Source organism: Hemiscyllium ocellatum, chromosome 25, assembly GCF_020745735.1.
Source record: "Hemiscyllium ocellatum isolate sHemOce1 chromosome 25, sHemOce1.pat.X.cur, whole genome shotgun sequence".
Taxonomy (NCBI): Eukaryota; Metazoa; Chordata; class Chondrichthyes; order Orectolobiformes; family Hemiscylliidae; genus Hemiscyllium; species Hemiscyllium ocellatum.
In genome coordinates this window covers 54,943,948-54,964,281 of record NC_083425.1, presented here as the reverse complement: position 1 = coordinate 54,964,281, position 20,334 = coordinate 54,943,948, and the positions used below count along the sequence as shown (strand labels likewise).

Genomic DNA, 20,334 nt, shown 5'->3' with positions numbered 1-20,334 from the left:
TCAGTTACAGTGCGCTGGTGGGCTGTTTGATTTTTGTTAATTTCAGTTACAGTGCGCTGGTGGGCTGTTTGATTTTTATTAATTTCAGTTACAGTGCGCTGGTGGGTTGTTTGATTTTTATTAATTTCAGTTACAGTGCGCTGGTGGGCTGTTTGATTTTTATTAATTTCAGTTACAGTGCGCTGGTGGGTTGTTTGATTTTTATTAATTTCAGTTACAGTGCGCTGGTGGGTTGTTTGATTTTTATTAATTTCAGTTACTGTGCGCTGGTGGGCTGTTTGATTTTTATTAATTTCAGTTACAGTGCGCTGGTGGGCTGTTTGATTTTTGTTTATTTCAGTTACTGTGCGCGGGTGGGCTGTTTGATTTTTATTAATTTCAGTTACTGTGCGCGGGTGGGCTGTTTGATTTTTATTAATTTCAGTTACAGTGCGCTGGTGGGCTGTTTGATTTTTATTAATTTCAGTTACTGTGCGCTGGTGGGCTGTTTGATTTTTATTAATTTCAGTTACAGTGCGCTGGTGGGCTGTTTGATTTTTGTTAATTTCAGTTACAGTGCGCTGGTGGGCTGTTTGATTTTTGTTTATTTCAGTTACTGTGCGCGGGTGGGCTGTTTGATTTTTATTAATTTCAGTTACAGTGCGCGGGTGGGCTGTTTGATTTTTGTTAATTTCAGTTACAGTGCGCTGGTGGGCTGTTTGATTTTTGTTTATTTCAGTTACAGTGCGCTGGTGGGCTGTTTGATTTATGTTTATTTCAGTTACAGTGCGCTGGTGGGCTGTTTGATTTTTATTAATTTCAGTTACTGTGCGCTGGTGGGCTGTTTGATTTTTGTTTATTTCAGTTACAGTGCGCTGGTGGGCTGTTTGATTTATGTTTATTTCAGTTACAGTGCGCTGGTGGGTTGTTTGATTTATGTTTATTTCAGGTTCTTTTGAAAGTGGTGCCTCCTTGAGTTGCTTTATTTTTGTTTTGATTAGTTACATTTATTCAATCTCTGCATAAATGTATTGAGATGTCTGCAACATTTTAGTTTAAAATTCTCCTTTAAAATTTGGAATAAAGCCTTAGTGCCCCTAAGGTGCTGTTCTTATTTTTATTTGATTTGATCAAATTTCGGTTTGTGGACAAAACATTCCCTGGCAGTGTGTATAAAGTGCGAGGATGTGATTGTTTGAATGGTAAAATAAGGTCTTTCTCAAACAATAAACAGCCTCCGCAAGGCATTCTAGTTGTGATGAATGTTTCTTTAATATACTTACTAGTCTATAATGTTGCAGTCAGTTTCCCTCAGCGACCATCTACAAGGTCAGAAATTAGTACCATGTTGGTCAGTGCTCTCCCACAAGGCCATCAGGAAAGGAAGATGAGTTTAAGAGTCTTGGAACTGGTTACATATCCCTGAATACAGCATTAATTTCTTAAATGGTGAGGTGCTGAGAAATGGCAGGCTCCAAAGGGACTTGGCTGTCCTTGTTGGTGAGTCTTTGAAAGTTAACAGTTCGCAAATGAGAAGGCAGATTGTAAGTTGGCTCTTAATTCAAGAGGATTTGAATATGGGGGAGTGGGAGGGGGTAGCAGGCGGTGCTCCCCCTGCTATTGGGAATCTAGACTCAAAATAAGAGGCAGGTGATTAGCACTGAGATAAGGAGGTGTTTCTTAACACACAGGCTGGTGAATCTTGGGAATTCAGTGACCTTGAGGGCTGTGTGAGCTCATCTTTGATGTTTAGGAGTGAGTTGGAGGGATGATTTAAATATAACAGACAGGATATTAAAATGGGCAGGGATATGGTGTTGACTTCAAACTGTCTCATTTATCTTTTACAGCCTCTCGGCCCAGAGAATCTGTTTGTCAACTACTTGTCTCGAATACATCGGGAGGAGGTAAGTTTCCTTCATTAGTCTGCATTAACAAGGAAAGCTTCTTACACAGGGGGTGAGAGCTCCGTTGATGTAACACTGTGAGACGGACAAACCGATCTAACAGTGACCCAGTTAGTGCAGAGCCAGGTCTGAGCAAACTGAGCACCTTTAATTCAATCCAAAAGTCAGGAGGGTGTGGAAGTGTGCAGTTTCAGGTGCATCTAACAAGGTCAGCCTTGGACAAAAAATGGCACCCCAACCGAAGGACGAGGCATGAGAGTATGTGACTGAAGACTTGGCCAAAAGGGCAGAGAGGGAGGCAGAGGTTTGTGGAGGGAATTTGGAATTTAAGGCCTCAGTGGCTGAAGGCATAGGCATCAATGTTGTGGTGATAGAGCTGGCAAAAAGCCAGAATGGGAGGCGAGCGGAGGCTTCAAGATATTGAGGGTCTGGGCTCAACGATGAGAATTTAAACGCTGGCACTTTGAAGGATCAAAGCCAGTTGAGGTCTGCCCGTTCAGAGATGAGTTTGGATACAGGCAGCTGAGCTTTTGGATCAAGTTCCGTTTACAGAGAATAGAAGATGAAATGCTGAGTAGGACAGCATTGTAATTATGAAGTGAGGAAATAACAAATTCATACGTGAGAGTTCCAGCAGACAGCTGCTGAGGCAGGGCAGACGTAGATGATGTTGAGATGGCAAACATACTAGTCATTGCTGGTGACGTAATCTGATACTGGTCACTCCCTTAGTGAATGGCAAAGTGGTTACCGATGGGCGGAGACAATGGAGCAGCAGTTTCATTGATCCTGACAATGTGTATCAGAAACATCGAGTCACATTGCACTCCATCCCTCAAAAGATTGTACTGAGGATGTACACAGGTGAAGTAGTACCTTTAAACTTCAGTGTGAATGTTCAGTTATACACTCAGTTTGAAGGTTTGCCTTGGAACATTAGCAAAGGGAATTTTACAGCTTATTGGGAAGAACGTGGTTGAAGAAAATCAAACTTAACTGGGCTGAAGTAAATTGCTGGTCAGATTTGGAGTCTGATGTAACACATTCTAAATAAACAAGCCCGTTGTTTTCAGTTGGAATGGCAAGGTGTCAGAAAGGCAAGGTCACGGTGATCATGGGGGACTTCAATATGCAGGTGGACTGGGTAAATAATGTTGCCAGTAGATCCAAAGAACGGGAATTCATGGAATGCTTACAGGACGGCTTTTTGGAACAGCTTGTCATGGAGCCCACAAGGGAGCAGGCTATTCTGGACCTAGTGCTATGTAATGAACCAGACTTTATAAAAAATCTTAAAGTAAGGGAACACTTAGGAAGCAGCGATCATAATATGGTAGAGTTCAGTCTGCATTTTGAAAGAGAGAAGGCAAAATCGGATGTAATAGTGTTACAGTTAAATAAAGGTAATTATGAGGGCATGAGAGAGGAACTGACGAAAATCGACTGGAAGCAGAGGCTAGTGGGGAAGACAGTAGAGCAAAAATGGCAGGTGTTTGTGGGTATAATTGAGGACACAGTACAGAGTTTCATCCCCAAGAAAAGAAAGATTATCCGGGGAGGGATTAGACAGCCTTGGCTGACAAAGGAAGTCAGGAAATGTATCAAAGAAAAAGAGAGATCCTATAAAGTGGCCAAGAGCAGTGGGAAATCAGAAGATTGGGAAGGCTACAAAAACAAACAGAGGATAACAAAGAAAGAAATAAGGAAGGAGAGGATCAAATGTGAAGGTAGGCTAGCCAGTAATATTAGAAATGATAGTAAAAGTTTCTTTCAATACATAAGAAACAAACGACAGGCAAAAGTAGACATTGGGCCACTTCAAACTGATGCTGGAAGCCTAGTGATGGGAGATAAGGAAATAGCAGGAGAACTGAACAAGTACTTTGCATCAGTCTTCACAGTGGAAGACATGAGTAATATCCCATCAATTAAAGGAAGTCAGGGGGCTGAGTTGAGTATTTTTAAAGAGAAAGTGCTAGAAAAGCTAAAAGGTCTTAAAATTGATAAATCTCCTGGCCCCGATGGGCTACACCCTAGAGTTCTGAGGGAGGTGGCTAAGGAAATAGCGGAGGCGCTGATTGAGATCTTTCAAAAGTCACTGGAGTCAGGGATAGTCCCGAATGATTGGAAGATCGCTGTTGTAACCCCCTTGTTCAAGAAAGGATCAAGACAAAAGATGGAAAATTATAGGCCAATTAGCCTAACCTCGGTTGTTGGTAAAATTCTAGAATCCATCATTAAGAATGAGGTTTCTAAATTCTTGGAAGAGCAGAGTCTGATCAGAACAAGTCAACATGGATTTAGTAAGGGGAGGTCGTACCTGACAAACCTGTTGGAATTCTTTGAAGAGGTGCCAAGTAGGTTAGACCAGGGAAACCCAGTGGATGTGGTCTATCTAGACTTTCAAAAGGCCTTTGATAAGGTGCCACACGGGAGGCTGCTGAGTAAGGAGAGGGCCCATGGTGTTTGAGGTGAGCTACTGGTATGGATTGAGGATTGGCTGTCTGACAGAAGGCAGAGAGTTGGGATAACACATTCTTTTTCGGAATGGCAGCCGGTGATGAGCAGTGTCCCGCAGGGTTCAGTGTTGGGGCCGCAGCTGTTCACATTATATATTAATGATCTGGATGAAAGGACTGGGGGGCATTCTAGTGAAGTTTGCTGATGATACGAAGTTAGGTGGACAGGCAGGTAGTACTGAGGAAGTGGGGAGGCTACAGAAGGATCTAGACAGTTTGGGAGAGTGGTCCAGGAAATGCCTGATGGAATTCAATGTGAGCAAGTGCGAGGTCTTGCACTTTGGAAAAAAGAATAAAAGCATAGACTACTTTCTAAACGGTGAGAAAATTCATAAAGCCAAAGTACAAAGGGATCTGGGAGTGCTAGTCGAGGATTCTCTAAAGGTAAACATGCACCTTGAGTCCGTGATTAAGAAAGTGAATGCAATGTTGTCATTTATCTCGAGGGTTGGAATATAAAAGCAGCGATGTGCTACTGAGACTTTATAAGGCTCTGGTTAGGCCCCATTTAGAGAACTGTGTCCAGTTTTGGTCCCCACACCTCAGGAAGGACATACTGGCACTGGAACGTGTCCAGCGGAGATTCACACGGATGATCCCTGGAATGGTAGGTCTAACATATGAGGAACAGCTGAGGATCCTGGGATTGTATTCATTGGAGTTTAGAAAATTAAGGGGGAGATCTAATAGAAACTTACAAGATAATACATGGCTTGGAAAGGGTGGACGCTAGGAAATTGTTTCCATTAGGCGAGGAGACTAGGACCCGTGGACACAGCCTTAGAATTAGAGGGGGTCAATTCAGAACAGAAATGCGGAGACATTTCTTCAGCCAGAGAGTGGTGGGCCTGTAGAATTCATTGCCGCAGAGTGCAGTGGAGGCTGGGACGCTAAATGTCTTCAAGGCAGAGATTGATAAATTCTTGATGTCAGGAGGAATTAAGGGCTACGGGGAGAATGCAGGAAAGTGGAGTTGAAATGCCCATCATCCATGATTGAATGGCGGAGTAGACTCGATGGGCCGAATGGCCTTACTTCCACTCCTATGTCTTATGGTCTTTTGGAATTTGGGAAGCATGGAGAAGGTCTCTGTCAAATTGAAAATCAAGGATGAGAATCAAGTTTGAGATTTTGGAGAAGGTTTGAGGCTCGGGTTGTTGGTTTGCTCACTGAGCTGGTGGGTTTGTTCTCGGGCGTTTCGTCACCATGCTCGTTTACATCATCAGCGAGTCTCCGGTGAAGTGCAAGTGTTCTGTCCAGCTTGCTATTTATGTAGCTTAGTTTGTTGTAGTGGGCGATATCATTTCCGGTTCTGTTTCTGAGAGGTGGGTAAATGGGGTCCATAACGATGTGTTTGTTGGCAGAGTTCTGGTCTGAATGCCAGGCCTCTAGGAGTTCCCACATGTGTCTTTGTTTACCCTGTCCCAGGATGATTGTTTTGTCCCAGTTGAGCTGGTGTCCCTCTTTGTCTGTGTGTATGGATACTAGTGATAGTTGGTGCTCAAGTATCCTGGTGGCTAGTTTCCTGCCCGTCTGCCCAGTGTAACATTTGGTGCAGTCCTTGCAGGGTATTTTGTATATGACGTCCTTTCTGCAGGTTGTTGTTATGGGGTCCTTTAAGTTCATCAGTAGCTATTTCAGTGTGGTGGTAGGTTTGTGGGCTACCATGATGCCTAGAGGCCGGAGTAGTCTCCTAGTTATCTCTGAAGTGTCTTTGATCTATGGCAGGGTGATAGAATCTCTGGGCGTGTGGTGTCTTCCTGCTTTGGTTCATTGTTCAGGAATCAGATACCCGGTAAGCGCAGTCTGCCAATTTCTGCACAACAGACCAAAACAGGAAGACACCACATGCCCAGAGATTCTAGTCACCCTATCATATATCAAAGCCATTTCAGAGATAACTAGGAGACTACTCCGGCCCCCAGGCATCATGGCAGCCCACAAACCTACCACCGCACTGAAACAGCTCCTGATGATTTTAGATGACCCCATTCCCACAGCCAGCAGAACAAGCATCTATACAAAATACCCTGCAAGGATCACAACAAACATTACACTGGGCAGACGGGCAGGAAACTAGTCACCAGGATACATGAGCATCAACTATCTACCAAAGGACATGACCAACTATCACTAGTTCCATACACACAGAACAAAGAGGGACACCAGGATAGGCACACGAATAGGAGAGGGTTAGAGGAATATGGGCTAAATGCTGGCGAATGAGACAAGATCAGGATGTCTGGTTGACACAGATGAGTTGAGCCGAAGGGTCTGTTTGCATACTGTGTGACTCTGATACTAACCCGCTCACTGACAAATATGAAATGAAGCTGAAAGGCTTCATCCTGGCCGGACAATCACAAAGTTAAACCAGAGGACAGGGGAAGATCGACTGCTGACATTGCAGACCAACAAATCAGTGCTTCCTTGAAAGTTAATCTCTTCTGGTACATTTCAGACAAGTTCTCCAGGATAAGAAAGCTGCTGGAGGAAGCAGCAACACTCGATGCTGTGAGTTTACTCAGCTTGATGCTCCTTTAGCATGGAGAAGGGAGTTTGTTGCTGCATTCCAGTGACCAGGATGGTGTAAAAAAAAGTGGGTTGTGTTACTGAACGGTTAACCTGCAATTGCAATGGGAAAATGCGGAAAAGTATTTAACCATGACTCAGTAAATCATCAAACCACAACTGCCATTAAAGTGAAGGCAAGGCCTGGGGCCTTCATAAAATCTTGGATGACATTGTTGGGAAGGCAGAGGAATCGTGTGTGAGATATCCAAGTCCAAAGTCAATCCTATCTGGCAAAAGGTGACAAATATAGACTACTACCTGCGAGAAAATCACGTTATTTTCTAGTACATGACCTGAATAAAAGTGATGCTGGGTTGTATACTTGTGATATAGGCATTGATGGAGCAAGTGATAAGGTCACCATCTAAGATCTAAACATTGGAAAACAGCTGAAGAGCAAAGGGATTAAAGAAGATAGGAACATATCTTTTGAATGCATATGTTCTTACAGAAGTGTTGATGAATATTACTGGACTGTCATTAGGCTGTTCGTGGAAGGCAGTGAACAAATTGGCTGACATTAACCTTAGGAAAATGGCTCTGCCAGATACTGGCGGGGTAATTTTCCATGTGTGAAATCTCAGCTCTAAAGCTTCCTCAGTGGTGAAAACAAAAACAGAAATTGCAAAGCAATTGAAGAACTTGTTTGCGATAGAAGCTGAAGAAATTGCACTGAGCCTGTGAAACCTCTAAGACTGAATTTTCAGTGAAGTGGTTTAACCATAACAAAATTAGAGTCCTACATATGAAATATCTCAGCAAGGAACTGTAAACAAATTCATAATGTATCAGGTTCCATGCAAAATGATCAAGTCATCATACTACAGTATTGATCTCTGGTTCCAAAGATCGATGTTGTGCACAGGCCTAGGAGGGAAAAAATATTAGAGAGAATGCTGCAAGTCATGGCAAAGGGCATAGAAGAGTGTACATGTGAAACACAGACTTCTAAAACCGGAGCCACTGGTGTTCACCCTATTGCCTTGTACTGGTGTTCCCACTGACCCCTGTGATGTTCCCTGTATTGAATTTACCATAAAACCATTCATTTTTGTCACACAAGTGCTTTGCTCCGGATTAAATTTGGATAGGCCACAGCTGTGGCCATTCAAGATTGAGTTAAAGTGGTAATAGAGCTCCACTAAAGATGCTATTATACGATTGTGTGTTGAAGCTGTTAGTCTGTGGCAGCAAGAGCAAGCGACAAGAGACAATGGGCAGCACGGTGGCACAGTGGTTAGCACTGTTGCCTCACAGTGCCAGAGACCCGGGTTCAATTCCCGCCTCAGGTGACTGACTGTGTGGAGTTTGCACATTCTCCCCGTGTTTCCTCCCACTGTGCCCCGGTTTCCTCCCACAGTCCAAAGATGTGCAGTTCAGGTGAATTGGCTATGCTAAATTGCCCGTAGTGTTAGGTAAGGGGTAAATGTAGGGGTATGGGTGGGTTGCGCTTCTGCGGGTCGGTGTGGACTTGTTGGGCCGAAGGACCTGTTTCCACACTGTTAGTTATCTAATCTAATGCTAGCACCAGTGTGAGGGATAATGCATAGGATAGCAGGTCAGGCAGCATCCGAGGAACAGGAGAGTCAACATTTCAGGCAAAGGCCTTTCATCAGGAATGTTATAGTGTACAGGATATCACTGTGTATAGTTTTGACAGAAAACAGTACAGAAACCAGCAAAGGGCACACAGAAAGTACAGCATCAGAACAGGACGAAGGCAGATGCATGTGGAACTGTGCACATTATGAGCGCTCACTTTGAACTTTATATGTGAACTGTCAGTGTTGCCTAAATATGGGATAGGTGACATTATTACATAATGGTGTAATAAAGTGCATACTGACAGGGAGTTTGTCTGGGAATTACTCTGATGCAGTCAGTCTGTGACTGAATGATTGTGAATGATTGCATTTGTTTTTGGCTTCCCAGGATTTCCAGTTTATTTTGAAAGGTCTGGCTCGTTTGCTAAACAACCCACTGCTCCAGACATACTTACCCAATTCCACCAAGAAAATCCAGTTCCATCAGGAGCTCCTGGTGCTCTTCTGGAAACTCTGTGATTTCAACAAGGTAGGACCCCAGCCCTGGCAGGGGCACAGAAACTAGGGGAGGGGGCACTGCGTCAGACTGGGGGGGGGAACGCAGGGGGTACTGCATGAGACTGGGGGCACAATGAGTGAAACTGGGAGTGGCGCGGGGGGGCACTGAGTGAGACTGGGGGGGGCACTAATTGAGATTGGGGTGTCGCGGGGGTGCACTGAGTGAGACTGGGGAGGCACGGGGGGCACTGAGTGAGATTGGGGGAGGGGGCGGGGATCCCTGAGCAAGACAGGGGGTCATGGGGGGGTTCCTGAGTGAGACTGGGGGTCACGAAGGGGGAGCCTGAGCGAGACTGGGGGTCACGGCGTGGGGTGGGGGTGGGGGTGGGCCCTGAGTGAGATTAGGGATAACGGGGTGGAGGGAGCTCTGAGCGAGACTGGGGGTCACGGGGGGGCTCTGAGCGAGATGGGGTGAGGGGGGTGCAAGGGGCTCTGAATGAGACGGGGGGGGGGGGGGTCACAGGTGGCTCTGAGTGAGACAGGGGACTCTGACCAAGGCTGGGGGGCATGGAGCATTAAGTGAGACTAGGGTAGGATGCTGGGTGGGGGCCTGAGCGAGACTAGGGGTCACGGAGGGCCCCTGAGCAAGATGGGGTGGGGGAGGGGGTGCAAGGGGCTCTGAATGAGACGGGGGGTGGGGGTCACTGGTAGCTCTGAGTGAGACGGGGGGGCTGTGACCAAGACTGGGGGGTCACGGGAGGGGCTCTGAGCAAGACTGAGGGGGCGGGGAGCACTAATGAGACTGGGGGAGGGGTTGGGGAGGTCCTGAGTGAGACTGGGGGTCACGGGGTGGGGGGTCCTGAGTGAGACTGGGGGGCACTGAGTGAGACTCTGGCACAGTATGGGGGTCACTGAGTGAGGCCGGGTCAGGGAGAGGGCGGGGGCACAGAATGTGACAAGGGGACCCTGAGTGAGACTAGGGGAGAGACTGTTCAAGTGCTTTGATTTTCTAAAGTCTGCCATTCGATAATTCTCCTGGGGTTTCCTTTTGCAGAAATTCCTTTTCTATGCCCTGAAGAGCAGCGATGTCCTGGATATCTTGGTGCCCATCCTGTACTATCTGAATGATGCGCGAGCTGACCAATGTAAGCTCTCCTCTGGCCTATTCTCCACAACCTGCGGTGCTCTCTCACTCCCAGTCTCCAGAGTAGCTTGAGGTGAAAGGGTAAAACCTCCCATGGGAACTCGCCCGTTTGGGTGAAGTAGAGAGTGCTGAGGCGTTTTGGGAAGTAGCACTGGGTGGCTGTCGGGGTTTATTCTGGATGCTGCAACCATCCTGAGATGACACTGGCTTGCTAGTCTAACTGGTGTTGTTCATAAAACATAGAACAGTACAGCTCACAACAGGCCTTTCAGCCCACGATGTTGTGCCGACCATTGATCCTCATGTAAGGTAAACCTAATGTACAAACCCTCAAATTTCTGTGACCATATGCATGTCCAGCAGTCTCTTAAATATCCCCAATGACCTCACTTCCACAACTGCTGCTGGCAATGCATTCCATGCTCCCACAACTCTCTGTGTAAAGAACCTGCTTCTGACATCCCCTCTATACTTTCCACCAAACAGCTTAAAACCAAGACCCCTCGTGTTAACAATTTCTGCCCTGGGGAAAATGTCTCTGGCTATCGACTCTATCTATGCTTCTCATTATCTTGTATACCTCAATTAGGTCTCCTCTCTTTCTTCCTTTTTTCCAACGAAAGAAGTCAGAGCTCAGTCAACCTGATTGTTAAACTTGTCTTTGTGGAAATAATTCTTATATAAGGGTATGTGATACTAGACTAATGTTCCAGATGCCTGGGATTAAATCTGACGATGGTAGCTGGAGAATTTACCTTGACCTGCTATGACTTGTTTTTTGGTGAGTTCAGGCCTGTGGGCCTGTGGGCGGCACGGTGGCACAGTGGTTAGCACTGCTGCCTCACAGCGCCAGCGACCTGGGTTCACTTCCCACCTTGGATAACTCTCTGTGTGGAGTTTGCACATTCTCCCCGTGTCTGCGTGGGTTTCCTCCAGGTGCTCCGGTTTCCTTTCACAGTCCAAAAGTTGTGTAGGTTAGGTGAATTGGCCATGCTAAATTGTCCGTGGTATTAGCTGTAGGGGAATGGGTCTAGGTGGGTAGGGTCGGTGTGGACTTGTTGGGCTGAAGGGCCTATTTCCACACTGTAAGTAATCTAATCTAATAATGTGGATGAGTTTTAGCTTCTGTCTGAAATAGTTTCGCCAATGGTTTGGTTTTTCTAAAGGCAGCTTATCCACTTTCTCATGTCTGTCCAGAACCCCATGAATAACAAAAGAAGTGAAGCTATTGGACTGAGCGAGACTGGGGGTGCAGGGAGGTACTGAGTGAGACTGGGGGTGCAGGGGGGTACTGAGTGAGACTGGGGGTGCAGGGAGGTACTGAGTGAGACTGGGGGCGTGGGGCATTGAGCAAGACTGGGGGTGAGGTGATGAACTGAGGGAGACTGGGGACTTGGGATTGAACATTTTGGTTTGTGGAGGGGTGTGGCCTGATCTTACACTGATCTGGCATGGTTTCACATTGGCATCCTGCCAATCCCACTGTGCCCAACTCAGCCTCCGGAATCTACAATCTTTTATGTCTGTGTTGGAGCTGGGCAGCTACACACGAGGGTCATGTGGCTGACAGATCCAATACAGCAGGCATGGGGAGAGTCCGGATTGCAGGGGCACACCTAGAAGTGACTTTGCAGAGGGCTGCTGTGCCAATATTTAAAAGCTCAGGAGTAATGGCTGGACCAGGTGTATTGGATTAGTTTGTTCACTGCGCCTTAGTCGGTAGCATTCCTACCTCCGAATGTGTAAGTTCCAGGCTCAAATCCTGCTCTCGCCTTTGAGCCGAGGCTGACACTAGGGTGCAGTGCAGTGCTGCGGGAGCCTGGATGAGTGTTAAACCAGAGTTGTTAAATCTTTTCACATCTTGGAAAGGGGGCAGATTTCATCTTTTTCTTCTTACTTGGTGAGTGGGGTCCCTGTGATTGAGGTTTAGTGCAACAGTAAACACGAAACTCAAACCAAAAAACAATTCCAAGGGAATAACTTGATCAATTAAAGGTGTATTAATAAGAGTGATCCTTGAGAAGCACCAAGCAGTTGAGTGAACTCGTGAAACCTTTTGTTGCTGTTTCAGTTCAGAAACAGAACTAATTAGAGAGAAACTAGGCCCCAAACCCTGGTCACCAGAGAAGTGGGAGGAAAGTGGGGAGGATTTAAGGTTTGGGTTTAACTAACACTGATCTTACATTTGCCTCCAGAGGAGCATTCTTCAAGCTGGCCTCTGGGCTTCATTATAAAAGGGGGGGTTAGAAGTGGGTTGCCTTTCCGCCTTGGATTTCCCCCTCTCCCAGACTGCTTTGTGGAGAGCTTTCTGCAAGGGATTTGGCGAGGGAGAAGAAGAGGGGTAAGGTGGGAGTGTGTGAGCCTCACTCTGTCTCAGAGGTCTCTCGTGTGTTCTCAGCCTCACTCACTCATTTCTCTCTCTCTTTCTCTCTCTCTCTATCTCTCACTTTTGCTTTCTCTTGTGCCTACCCACATTCTATCTTTCATTGCCTCACATCCCTTACATTCACTCCTCCTCCTCTTTTCTTCACATCTGTTGTTATGCCTGCACAATCTCTGTCACGCCTTCATTCCCACCCCCCACATGCACACCTCCAGCAGAGTATCCCAACAACCATATTCTTTTACTCACTTACACCAACTTACTCTCTCATTGCCACATTCCTTCAGATCCACATGCTCTCAATCCCTCACTTCCACACATACTCTCGCTTTCTCTCATTTCCTCAGTCTCTCTCTCTCTCGCTCTCTCTCTTCCCCCCCCCCCTCGCAAGAGTGTGCACACCCAGGCACGCTCACTCAGAACACACAGCGAACACAGAACATTATAGTGCAGTACAAGCCCTTCAGTCCTCGATGTTGCACTGACCTGTGAAACTGTTCTGAAGCACACCTAACCTACACTATTCCATTTTCGTCCATTTGTTTATCCTACTTAAGTGCACCTAAGGTTGGAGAGTCTACTACTGTTACAGGCAGGCCATTCCACCACCCCTACCTATACCATCTCTCCTATATCTATCACCCCTCAATTTAAAGCTATGTCCCCTTGTGCTAGCCATCACCATCTGAGGAAAAAGGCTCTCACTGTCCACCCTTTCTAATCCTCTGATTATCTTGTATGTCTCTGTTAAATCTCGCTCTCTTTCAGTCCTTCGCTCTGTCTTTCTCTCGCTGTCTCTCTCTCTCGCTGTCTCTCTCGCTGTCTCTCTCTCTCTCGCTGTTTCTTCTTTCCCTCTCATAAACAATGAGTGTTTGGAGGGCCTGCTATGCTATTTTGATTGTAGTTCTTGAGGGGCCAGTGGTGTTGTGGGGAAGAGAGAGAATGTCCTCCTTGACCTGCTCCCAGCTCACTGGCTTATTCCCTCACCCATTGTATTTCTTGTGGTCCCCTTCCAGAGGACTCAGTGCCATTCCTGATACCCAGGCCTCAGGCTGAATGAAAGGAGGGAGCCTCACACAGTTCAATACTCTTGCAGTCAGAGGCTGTTTTGAAAGGGCAGAAATGAATTGACCTCTGACTGCATCATCATCTCCTTGCAGCATCTCCCACATGTATGTAACTGTATTTGGTGCCTGGTTGTGAGCTGGATAGGATTCATGTTGGGCTGCCTGTTTACTGAGACTGCATTAAACCAACTGTCTATTCGTGTCGATGTAAAATCTCCCATAGTAATATTGTGAAGGCACGCAGAGAGGTTATCTCAGTCTCCTGCCCCTGGCCCTAGGTGGTCATCACAGAGTTAGATTATCTTGGTGTTTTCACATTGTTAGCTGCAATTACAAATGTGGATTATAATCCGTGAAGCTGACACAACAAGGCAAAATGATCTCCAGTGCACCACTGGAACAACTCTCATCAGCAGACTGGCTTTGTACCAACCAGAATAGTGCCCCAGTGTTATACAGTGACAGACCTGTCCCCACCGTACTGTACCCCAGTGTTATACAGTGACAGACCTGTCCCCACCAGTACTGTACCCCAGTGTTATACAGTGACAGACCTGTCCCCACCGTACTGTACCCCAGTGTTATACAGTGACGGACCTGTCCCCACCAGTACTGTACCCCAGTGTTATACAGTGACGGACCTGTCTCCACCAATTCTGTACCCCAGTGTTATACAGTGACGGACCTGTCCCCACCAGTACTGTACCCCAGTGTTATACAGTGACGGACCTGTCTCCACCAATTCTGTACCCCAGTGTTATACAGTGACGGACCTGTCCCCACCAGTACTGTACCCCAGTGTTATACAGTGACGGACCTGTCTCCACCAATTCTGTACCCCAGTGTTATACAGTAACGGACCTGTCCCCACCAGTACTGTACCCCAGTGTTATACAGTGACAGACCTGTCCCCACCAATACTGTACCCCAGTGTTATACAGTGACAGACCTGTCCCCACCAATACTGTACCCCAGTGTTATACAGTGACAGACCTGTCCCCACCAATACTGTACCCCAGTGTTATACAGTGACAGGGAGGAGAAAGTGAGGACTGCAGATGCTGGAGACCAGAGTTGAAAAATGTGGTGCTAAAAAAACACAGCAGGCCAGGCAGCATCCGAGGAGCAGGAGAATCGATGTTTTGGGCATAAGCCTCATTTCCCCTCACCCCACCTTATCTCAATCCCAATCCTTGGATTCAGCACCGCCCTCTTGACCTGCAATCTTCTTCCTGATCTCTCTGCCCCCACCCCCTCTCCAGCCTATCACCCTCACCTCTTTCCCCTATCGTATTCCCAGCACCCCTCTCCCAAATTCCCTCCTCCCTACCTTTTATCTCAGCCCGCTTGGCACACCAGCCTCATTCCTGAAGAAGGGCTTATGCCCGAAACGTTGATTTCTCCTGCTCCTCGGATGCTGCCTGGCCTGCTGTGTTTATACAGTGACAGACCTGTCCCCACTAGTACTGTACCCCAGTATTATACAATGACAGACCTGCCCCCAGCAGTACTGTACCCCAGTATTATACAGGGACAGACCTGTCCCCATCAGTACTGCCTTGTCATGTTATGAAGCTCAATATTGTCTCCAGAAACCAATCTGTCCTTGACAGAAGCTGGAACACATATGAACATACAACTTTGGAGCAGGAGTAGGCCATTCAGTCTCTTGAGTTTGCTTCTTCAGAAATGACTGATCTCTTTTGTTAGTTGAGAAACTATCTGCCTGTGTCTTAAATGTCTTCATCAGCCCTGCCTTGCACTCTGTGGAGTATAGTTCTAAATACTCACCACCCTGAGAGGAAAGAATCCTTTTTTCTTTCTGAAGTGGGAGACCTGTTATTTTTAAACACCGTCCCCTAATTCTGGTCATTTGCACATTCTCCCCGTGTCTGTGTGGATTTCCTCCGGGTGCTCTAGTTTCCTCCCACAGTCAGGTCGGGTCAGGTAGATGTGCAGGTCAGGTAGATTGGCTGTGCTAAATTGCTATATGGTTAGGTCAATTAGCCAGAGAGGAATGGGTCTGGGTGGGTTACTCTTTGTTGTGGACTGGTTGGGCTGAAGGGCCTGTATCCACACTGTAGGGAATCTAATCTAATCAAAATGTTCCTGCAGCATCCACCTTGTTTGGTCATTCACGATCTTACATGTTTTATAAGGTCACCTCGCATTCTTCGAACCAGTTACTGCCAGCTTGTTCAACATTTCCTTATAACGAGGAGAAAGTGAGGACTGCAGATGCTGGAGGTCAGGGTTGAGAGTGTGGTGCTGGAAAAGCACAGTGGGTCAGGCAGCATCCAATCGACGTTTCGAGCAGAAGCCCTTCGTCAGGAATTCCTGAGGAGCAGGATGCTGCCTGACCCGCTGTGCTTTTCCCACACCACACTCTCGACTCATTTCCTCATAACTCCCCTGCCCCACTATCAATTGAGCGAACCTTTTCTGAACTGCGTCTCACGCCGTTATATTCTTTTCTAAATCAAAACTGTGCATAGCACTCTAGATGTGACCACACCAATACTTGACACATACGCAGCAAACCATCCTTACTTTTATATTCCATTCCCCTTTCGATAAACATTAACATTCCATTTGACTTCCCGTAATCTCTTGCTCTATCTGCAGAACAAAGTTTTGTGATTCGTGTAGCAGGGCTCCCAGATCCCTTGGTCCCTCTGAGTTCTGCCTCCTCTCCCCATTTAGCTGATATGCTGTTCGTCTATTCATTCTGTCAAAGCTCACATCTTCCCAGATTACACTTACATTTGCCAATTTTTTACCCTTTCATGTAACTTCTCCATATCTCTTTGCTGACTCTTTGTGCCCCCTTCACAGTTTAATACTTACCTAGCACCAGCAAATGTAGCTCCCATCAATTCATTTCCTTCCTCCAAGTCATTTAATATGAACAATGAATAGTTGAGGCTCCTGCAGATCCCTGCAGGATTTCACTCGTTACAGCTCCTCACGTTGAGATGAGGCGGCTGCAAATATTTGCTGAAAGTAACGTTCATGTCACAGAGTATGAAAATACTCTGTGGAGAACCAGAATGTTTCTGGGCCAGGATCTATCACCTGATATAAGATTACCTGTTTTTCTCTCCACAGATGACTCCCTTACTTGCATTTTGTGATTTTATTTGAGATTTGTGGTATTTTATATTAGTACAGTAGCGCCTCGATTTACGAACTTAATCCGTTCCAGGACCCAGTTCATGAACCGAGAAACCAATTTTTCCCATTGTTCGGATAGTGTAAGATGCTTGGAAGTAGCAACAAACGCTGTTCACAGCGCACGCACCAAAGACGAACTGAATGAGATCACGCGGGGCCCGAGAGCTTTTGCGTTCAACAAGCGCATAGTAAAGCAGAACTGTGAAACTACCTGGTCGCACACGGGCTTTTTCCGTTCGAACCTTCGTTCGTACCTTGAATTTCGTATGTACGTTGAAGCAAAATTTTACGTACAATCCTGTTAGTAAACCGATTTGTTCGTGAACAGGGTGCCACCCAGGTAAATAGTGCTGTGAGGAAGGCATATGGTGTACTGGGCTTTATTGGCAGAGGAATTGAGTTCCGGAGTCCTGAGGTCATGTTGCAGTTGTATAAGACTCTGGTGCGGCCGCATCTGGAGTATTGTGTGCAGTTTTGGTCGCCATACTATAGGAAGGATGTGGAGGCATTGGAACGAGTGCAGAGGAGGTTTACCAGGATGTTGCCTGGTATGGTAGGAAAATCGTATGAGGAAAGACTGAGGCACTTGGGGCTGTTCTCATTGGAGAAAAGAAGGTTTAGGGGAGATTTGATAGAGGTGTACAAGATGATTAGGGGTTTAGATAGGGTAGACACTGAGAACCTTTTACCGCTAATGGAGTCAGCTGTTACAAGGGGACACAGCTTTAAATTAAGGGGTGGAAGGTATAGGACAGATGTTAGGGGTAGATTCTTTACACAGCGGGTTGTGAGTTCATGGAATGCCCTACCAGTAGCAGTGGTGAACTCTCCCTCTTTATGGTCATTTAAGCGGGCATTGGATAGGCATTTGGAAGTTATTGGGCTAGTGTAGGTTAGGTAGGATTCGGTCGGCGCAACATTGAGGGCCGAAGGGCCTGTACTGCGCTGTATTTTTCTATGTTCTATGTTCTATGGAGCATTGACACAAAATACTATGAAATCAGATGCAAGACTTGCATAGATTTATTTTAAAAATTACCTCACTGAGTGAACTTTAAATCTGCAATGTCTGATAACTACGATGTGAGACTGATGAAGCAGAGTAAGAGCCAGAGAACGCAGTGGGACAAGAGGGGTCAGGTGCTAGAGCAGCCAGTGGAGGAGTAGTGTCTGGCCAGCAGCTAGAACATGCCTTTGCTGCCACATGGAGGAAGCACTGGGAGGGCAGCTCTGGAAAAACTGGAGGGTTTGCTACATTCTTTGACAGAAAAGCTGGTGAACACATGCAAAGACAGAAATGTGACCGTTGCTTTTCCTTTTGTCTTGCAGCTCGGGTGGGATTAATGCACATTGGGGTCTTCATCCTCCTGCTTCTCAGTGGAGAGCGCAACTTTGGTGTCCGACTGAACAAGCCGTACTCAGTCCGTGTGCCTATGGACATCCCAGTGTTCACTGGAACCCATGCTGATCTCCTTATCATTGTAAGCCTCCTCAGTGTGATGATGGAGTGGTTATGGTACTGCATTAGTAATCCAGAGAACGTGAGGTTAATTCTTAGACAGGTAGTTTGAGAATCTGAATCCTGTTTAAAAAATTTGCAAATGGAAAAGAAGGAACATATTTCATAGAATCCCTACAGTGTGGAAACAGGCCATTTGGCCCACAAGTCCACACTGATCCTCAGAAGACTATCCCACCCAGACCCATTCCCTCACCACTCTACATTTACCCCTAATTAATGCACCTGACCTAGACATCGCTGTGGGCAATTTTAGCATGGCCAATTCACCTCAACTGCACATCTTTCGATTGTGGGAGGGACCTGGAGCACTCCGAGGAAACCCATGCAGACACGGGGAGAATGTGCAAACTCCACACAGACAGTCACCCGAGGCTGAAATCGAACCCGGGTCCCTGGCGCTGTGAGGCAGCAGTGCTAACCACTGAGCCACCATTTCTCTAGCACATTTCACAAGTCTCGGAAATCCCAAATTGTTTTCCTGTCAACGGAGTACCTTTGAAATGGAGGTTACTGTTGTAATGCAGCAAAGTAAACAAACTGTGCACAGCAACATTTCTCAAATCCCGGTGTCGTCGTCACCGAATGATCTATCTTTGTGACATGAGCCAAAATGTAACCCTTGGCCAAGGCACACCAAGTCAGAGACAGGTCTGACCAGGAGCAGCTCACTGAAACCTTTGTCTGTGCTAACCATGGAAAGGCCATCCAGCCTAATCCCACTTGCCCATGCTTGCTCCATACTCCTGTAGGTTACAACATTTCAAGGCCATGTTAGATTATATTTTTAAGCGAGATTGGAATTTCTGCCTCTGCCATCCTTTCAGGCTCCCAGTTTCTCCACAACCCCTCTTTAATCACCCACCAATTACCTTCAATCGCTGCCCCCTCCACTCTTAGAGCAAACTGACCCTTCAGTCCAACACGTCCATGCTGACCTGATATCCGAAATTAATCTGGTCCCATTTGCCAGCGCTTGGTCCATATCCCTCCAACCCCTTCCTATTCATATACCCATCCAATTGCCTTTTAAATGCTGTAATTGTACCAGCCCCCACCACTTCACTTGGCAGCTCATTCCATACCCGTACCACCCTCTGTGTGAAAAAGTTGCCCCTTAGGTCTCTTTTTTTGTGTCGTTCCCCTCTCACCTTAAACCTATGCCCTCTAGTTTTGGACTCCCCTACCCTCTGACAAAGACCTGGGCTATTTACCCTATCCGTGCTTGTACCTATTTTTCTTTTACACTTTTGTTAAAGCTTTCCTCAGCCTCGTTCGGACCAAAGCGAGCATCCTGAATCTATCCCATCATTCCTGGTAACCATCATTCTCCAGCCCTGGTAATAACCTCACAAATGAAAAGAAAAAGGATAGTATAACACAGGAACAGGCCCTTCGGCCCACCACGATGTCTGCCTAAACTAAAAACTTTTTGCCTCTATGTTGTCTGTAAACTCATGTTTTCTGCATATTCATATTATCTGTAAAGGATCCTGTTAAAAGCTGCGATGGTATCTCCCTCCACTAGCTCCTTTGGCAGTGTTTGCCAAGCACTTATCACCTTCTATGTACAAGATAAAACCTTGCCTCTCACATCTCTTTAACCTCATTCCTTTTCTCCTTAAATTTAAGTCTCCTAGTAACTGATTAGATTAGATTAGATTTAGATGAGATTACTTCCAGGGTGGAAACTGGCCCTTCGGCCCAACAAGTCCACACCGACCCGCCGAAGCGCAACCCACCCACAGCCATTCCCCTACATTTACCCCTTCACCTAACACGACGGGCAATTTAGCATGGCCAATTCACCTAACCTGCACATCTTTGGACTGTGGGAGGAAACTATTTCCACTCTGGGAAAATCCCGTCTGTGCTCGCTCTGATATGGTCACATTTACTTTGTAATGCGGTGACCAGAACGGGCTGTAGTAATCTTGCTGTAGGCTCACTGATGTTTTACCTGTTTCTGTTCTTACTCTGCTCTTACTTTCAATGCCTAAACTTTTAAAGGAAACTTTGTCCCACG

At 46.4% G+C, this 20,334-nt stretch overlaps 1 protein-coding gene across 2 annotated transcripts in view; it reads left to right on the top strand.

Moving 5' to 3' along the window:
* LOC132827693 (protein HID1) overlaps window positions 1-20,334 on the top strand; it is a 129,498-nt gene that overhangs the window by 55,706 nt on the left and 53,458 nt on the right. For both annotated transcript variants that reach the window (XM_060844366.1, XM_060844367.1), the window contains exons 8-11: window positions 1,830-1,886; window positions 8,912-9,052; window positions 10,076-10,166; window positions 18,119-18,270. In XM_060844366.1, the coding sequence (XP_060700349.1) occupies window positions 1,830-1,886; window positions 8,912-9,052; window positions 10,076-10,166; window positions 18,119-18,270 (441 nt within the window). The remainder of the gene's footprint in view (window positions 1-1,829; window positions 1,887-8,911; window positions 9,053-10,075; window positions 10,167-18,118; window positions 18,271-20,334) is intronic.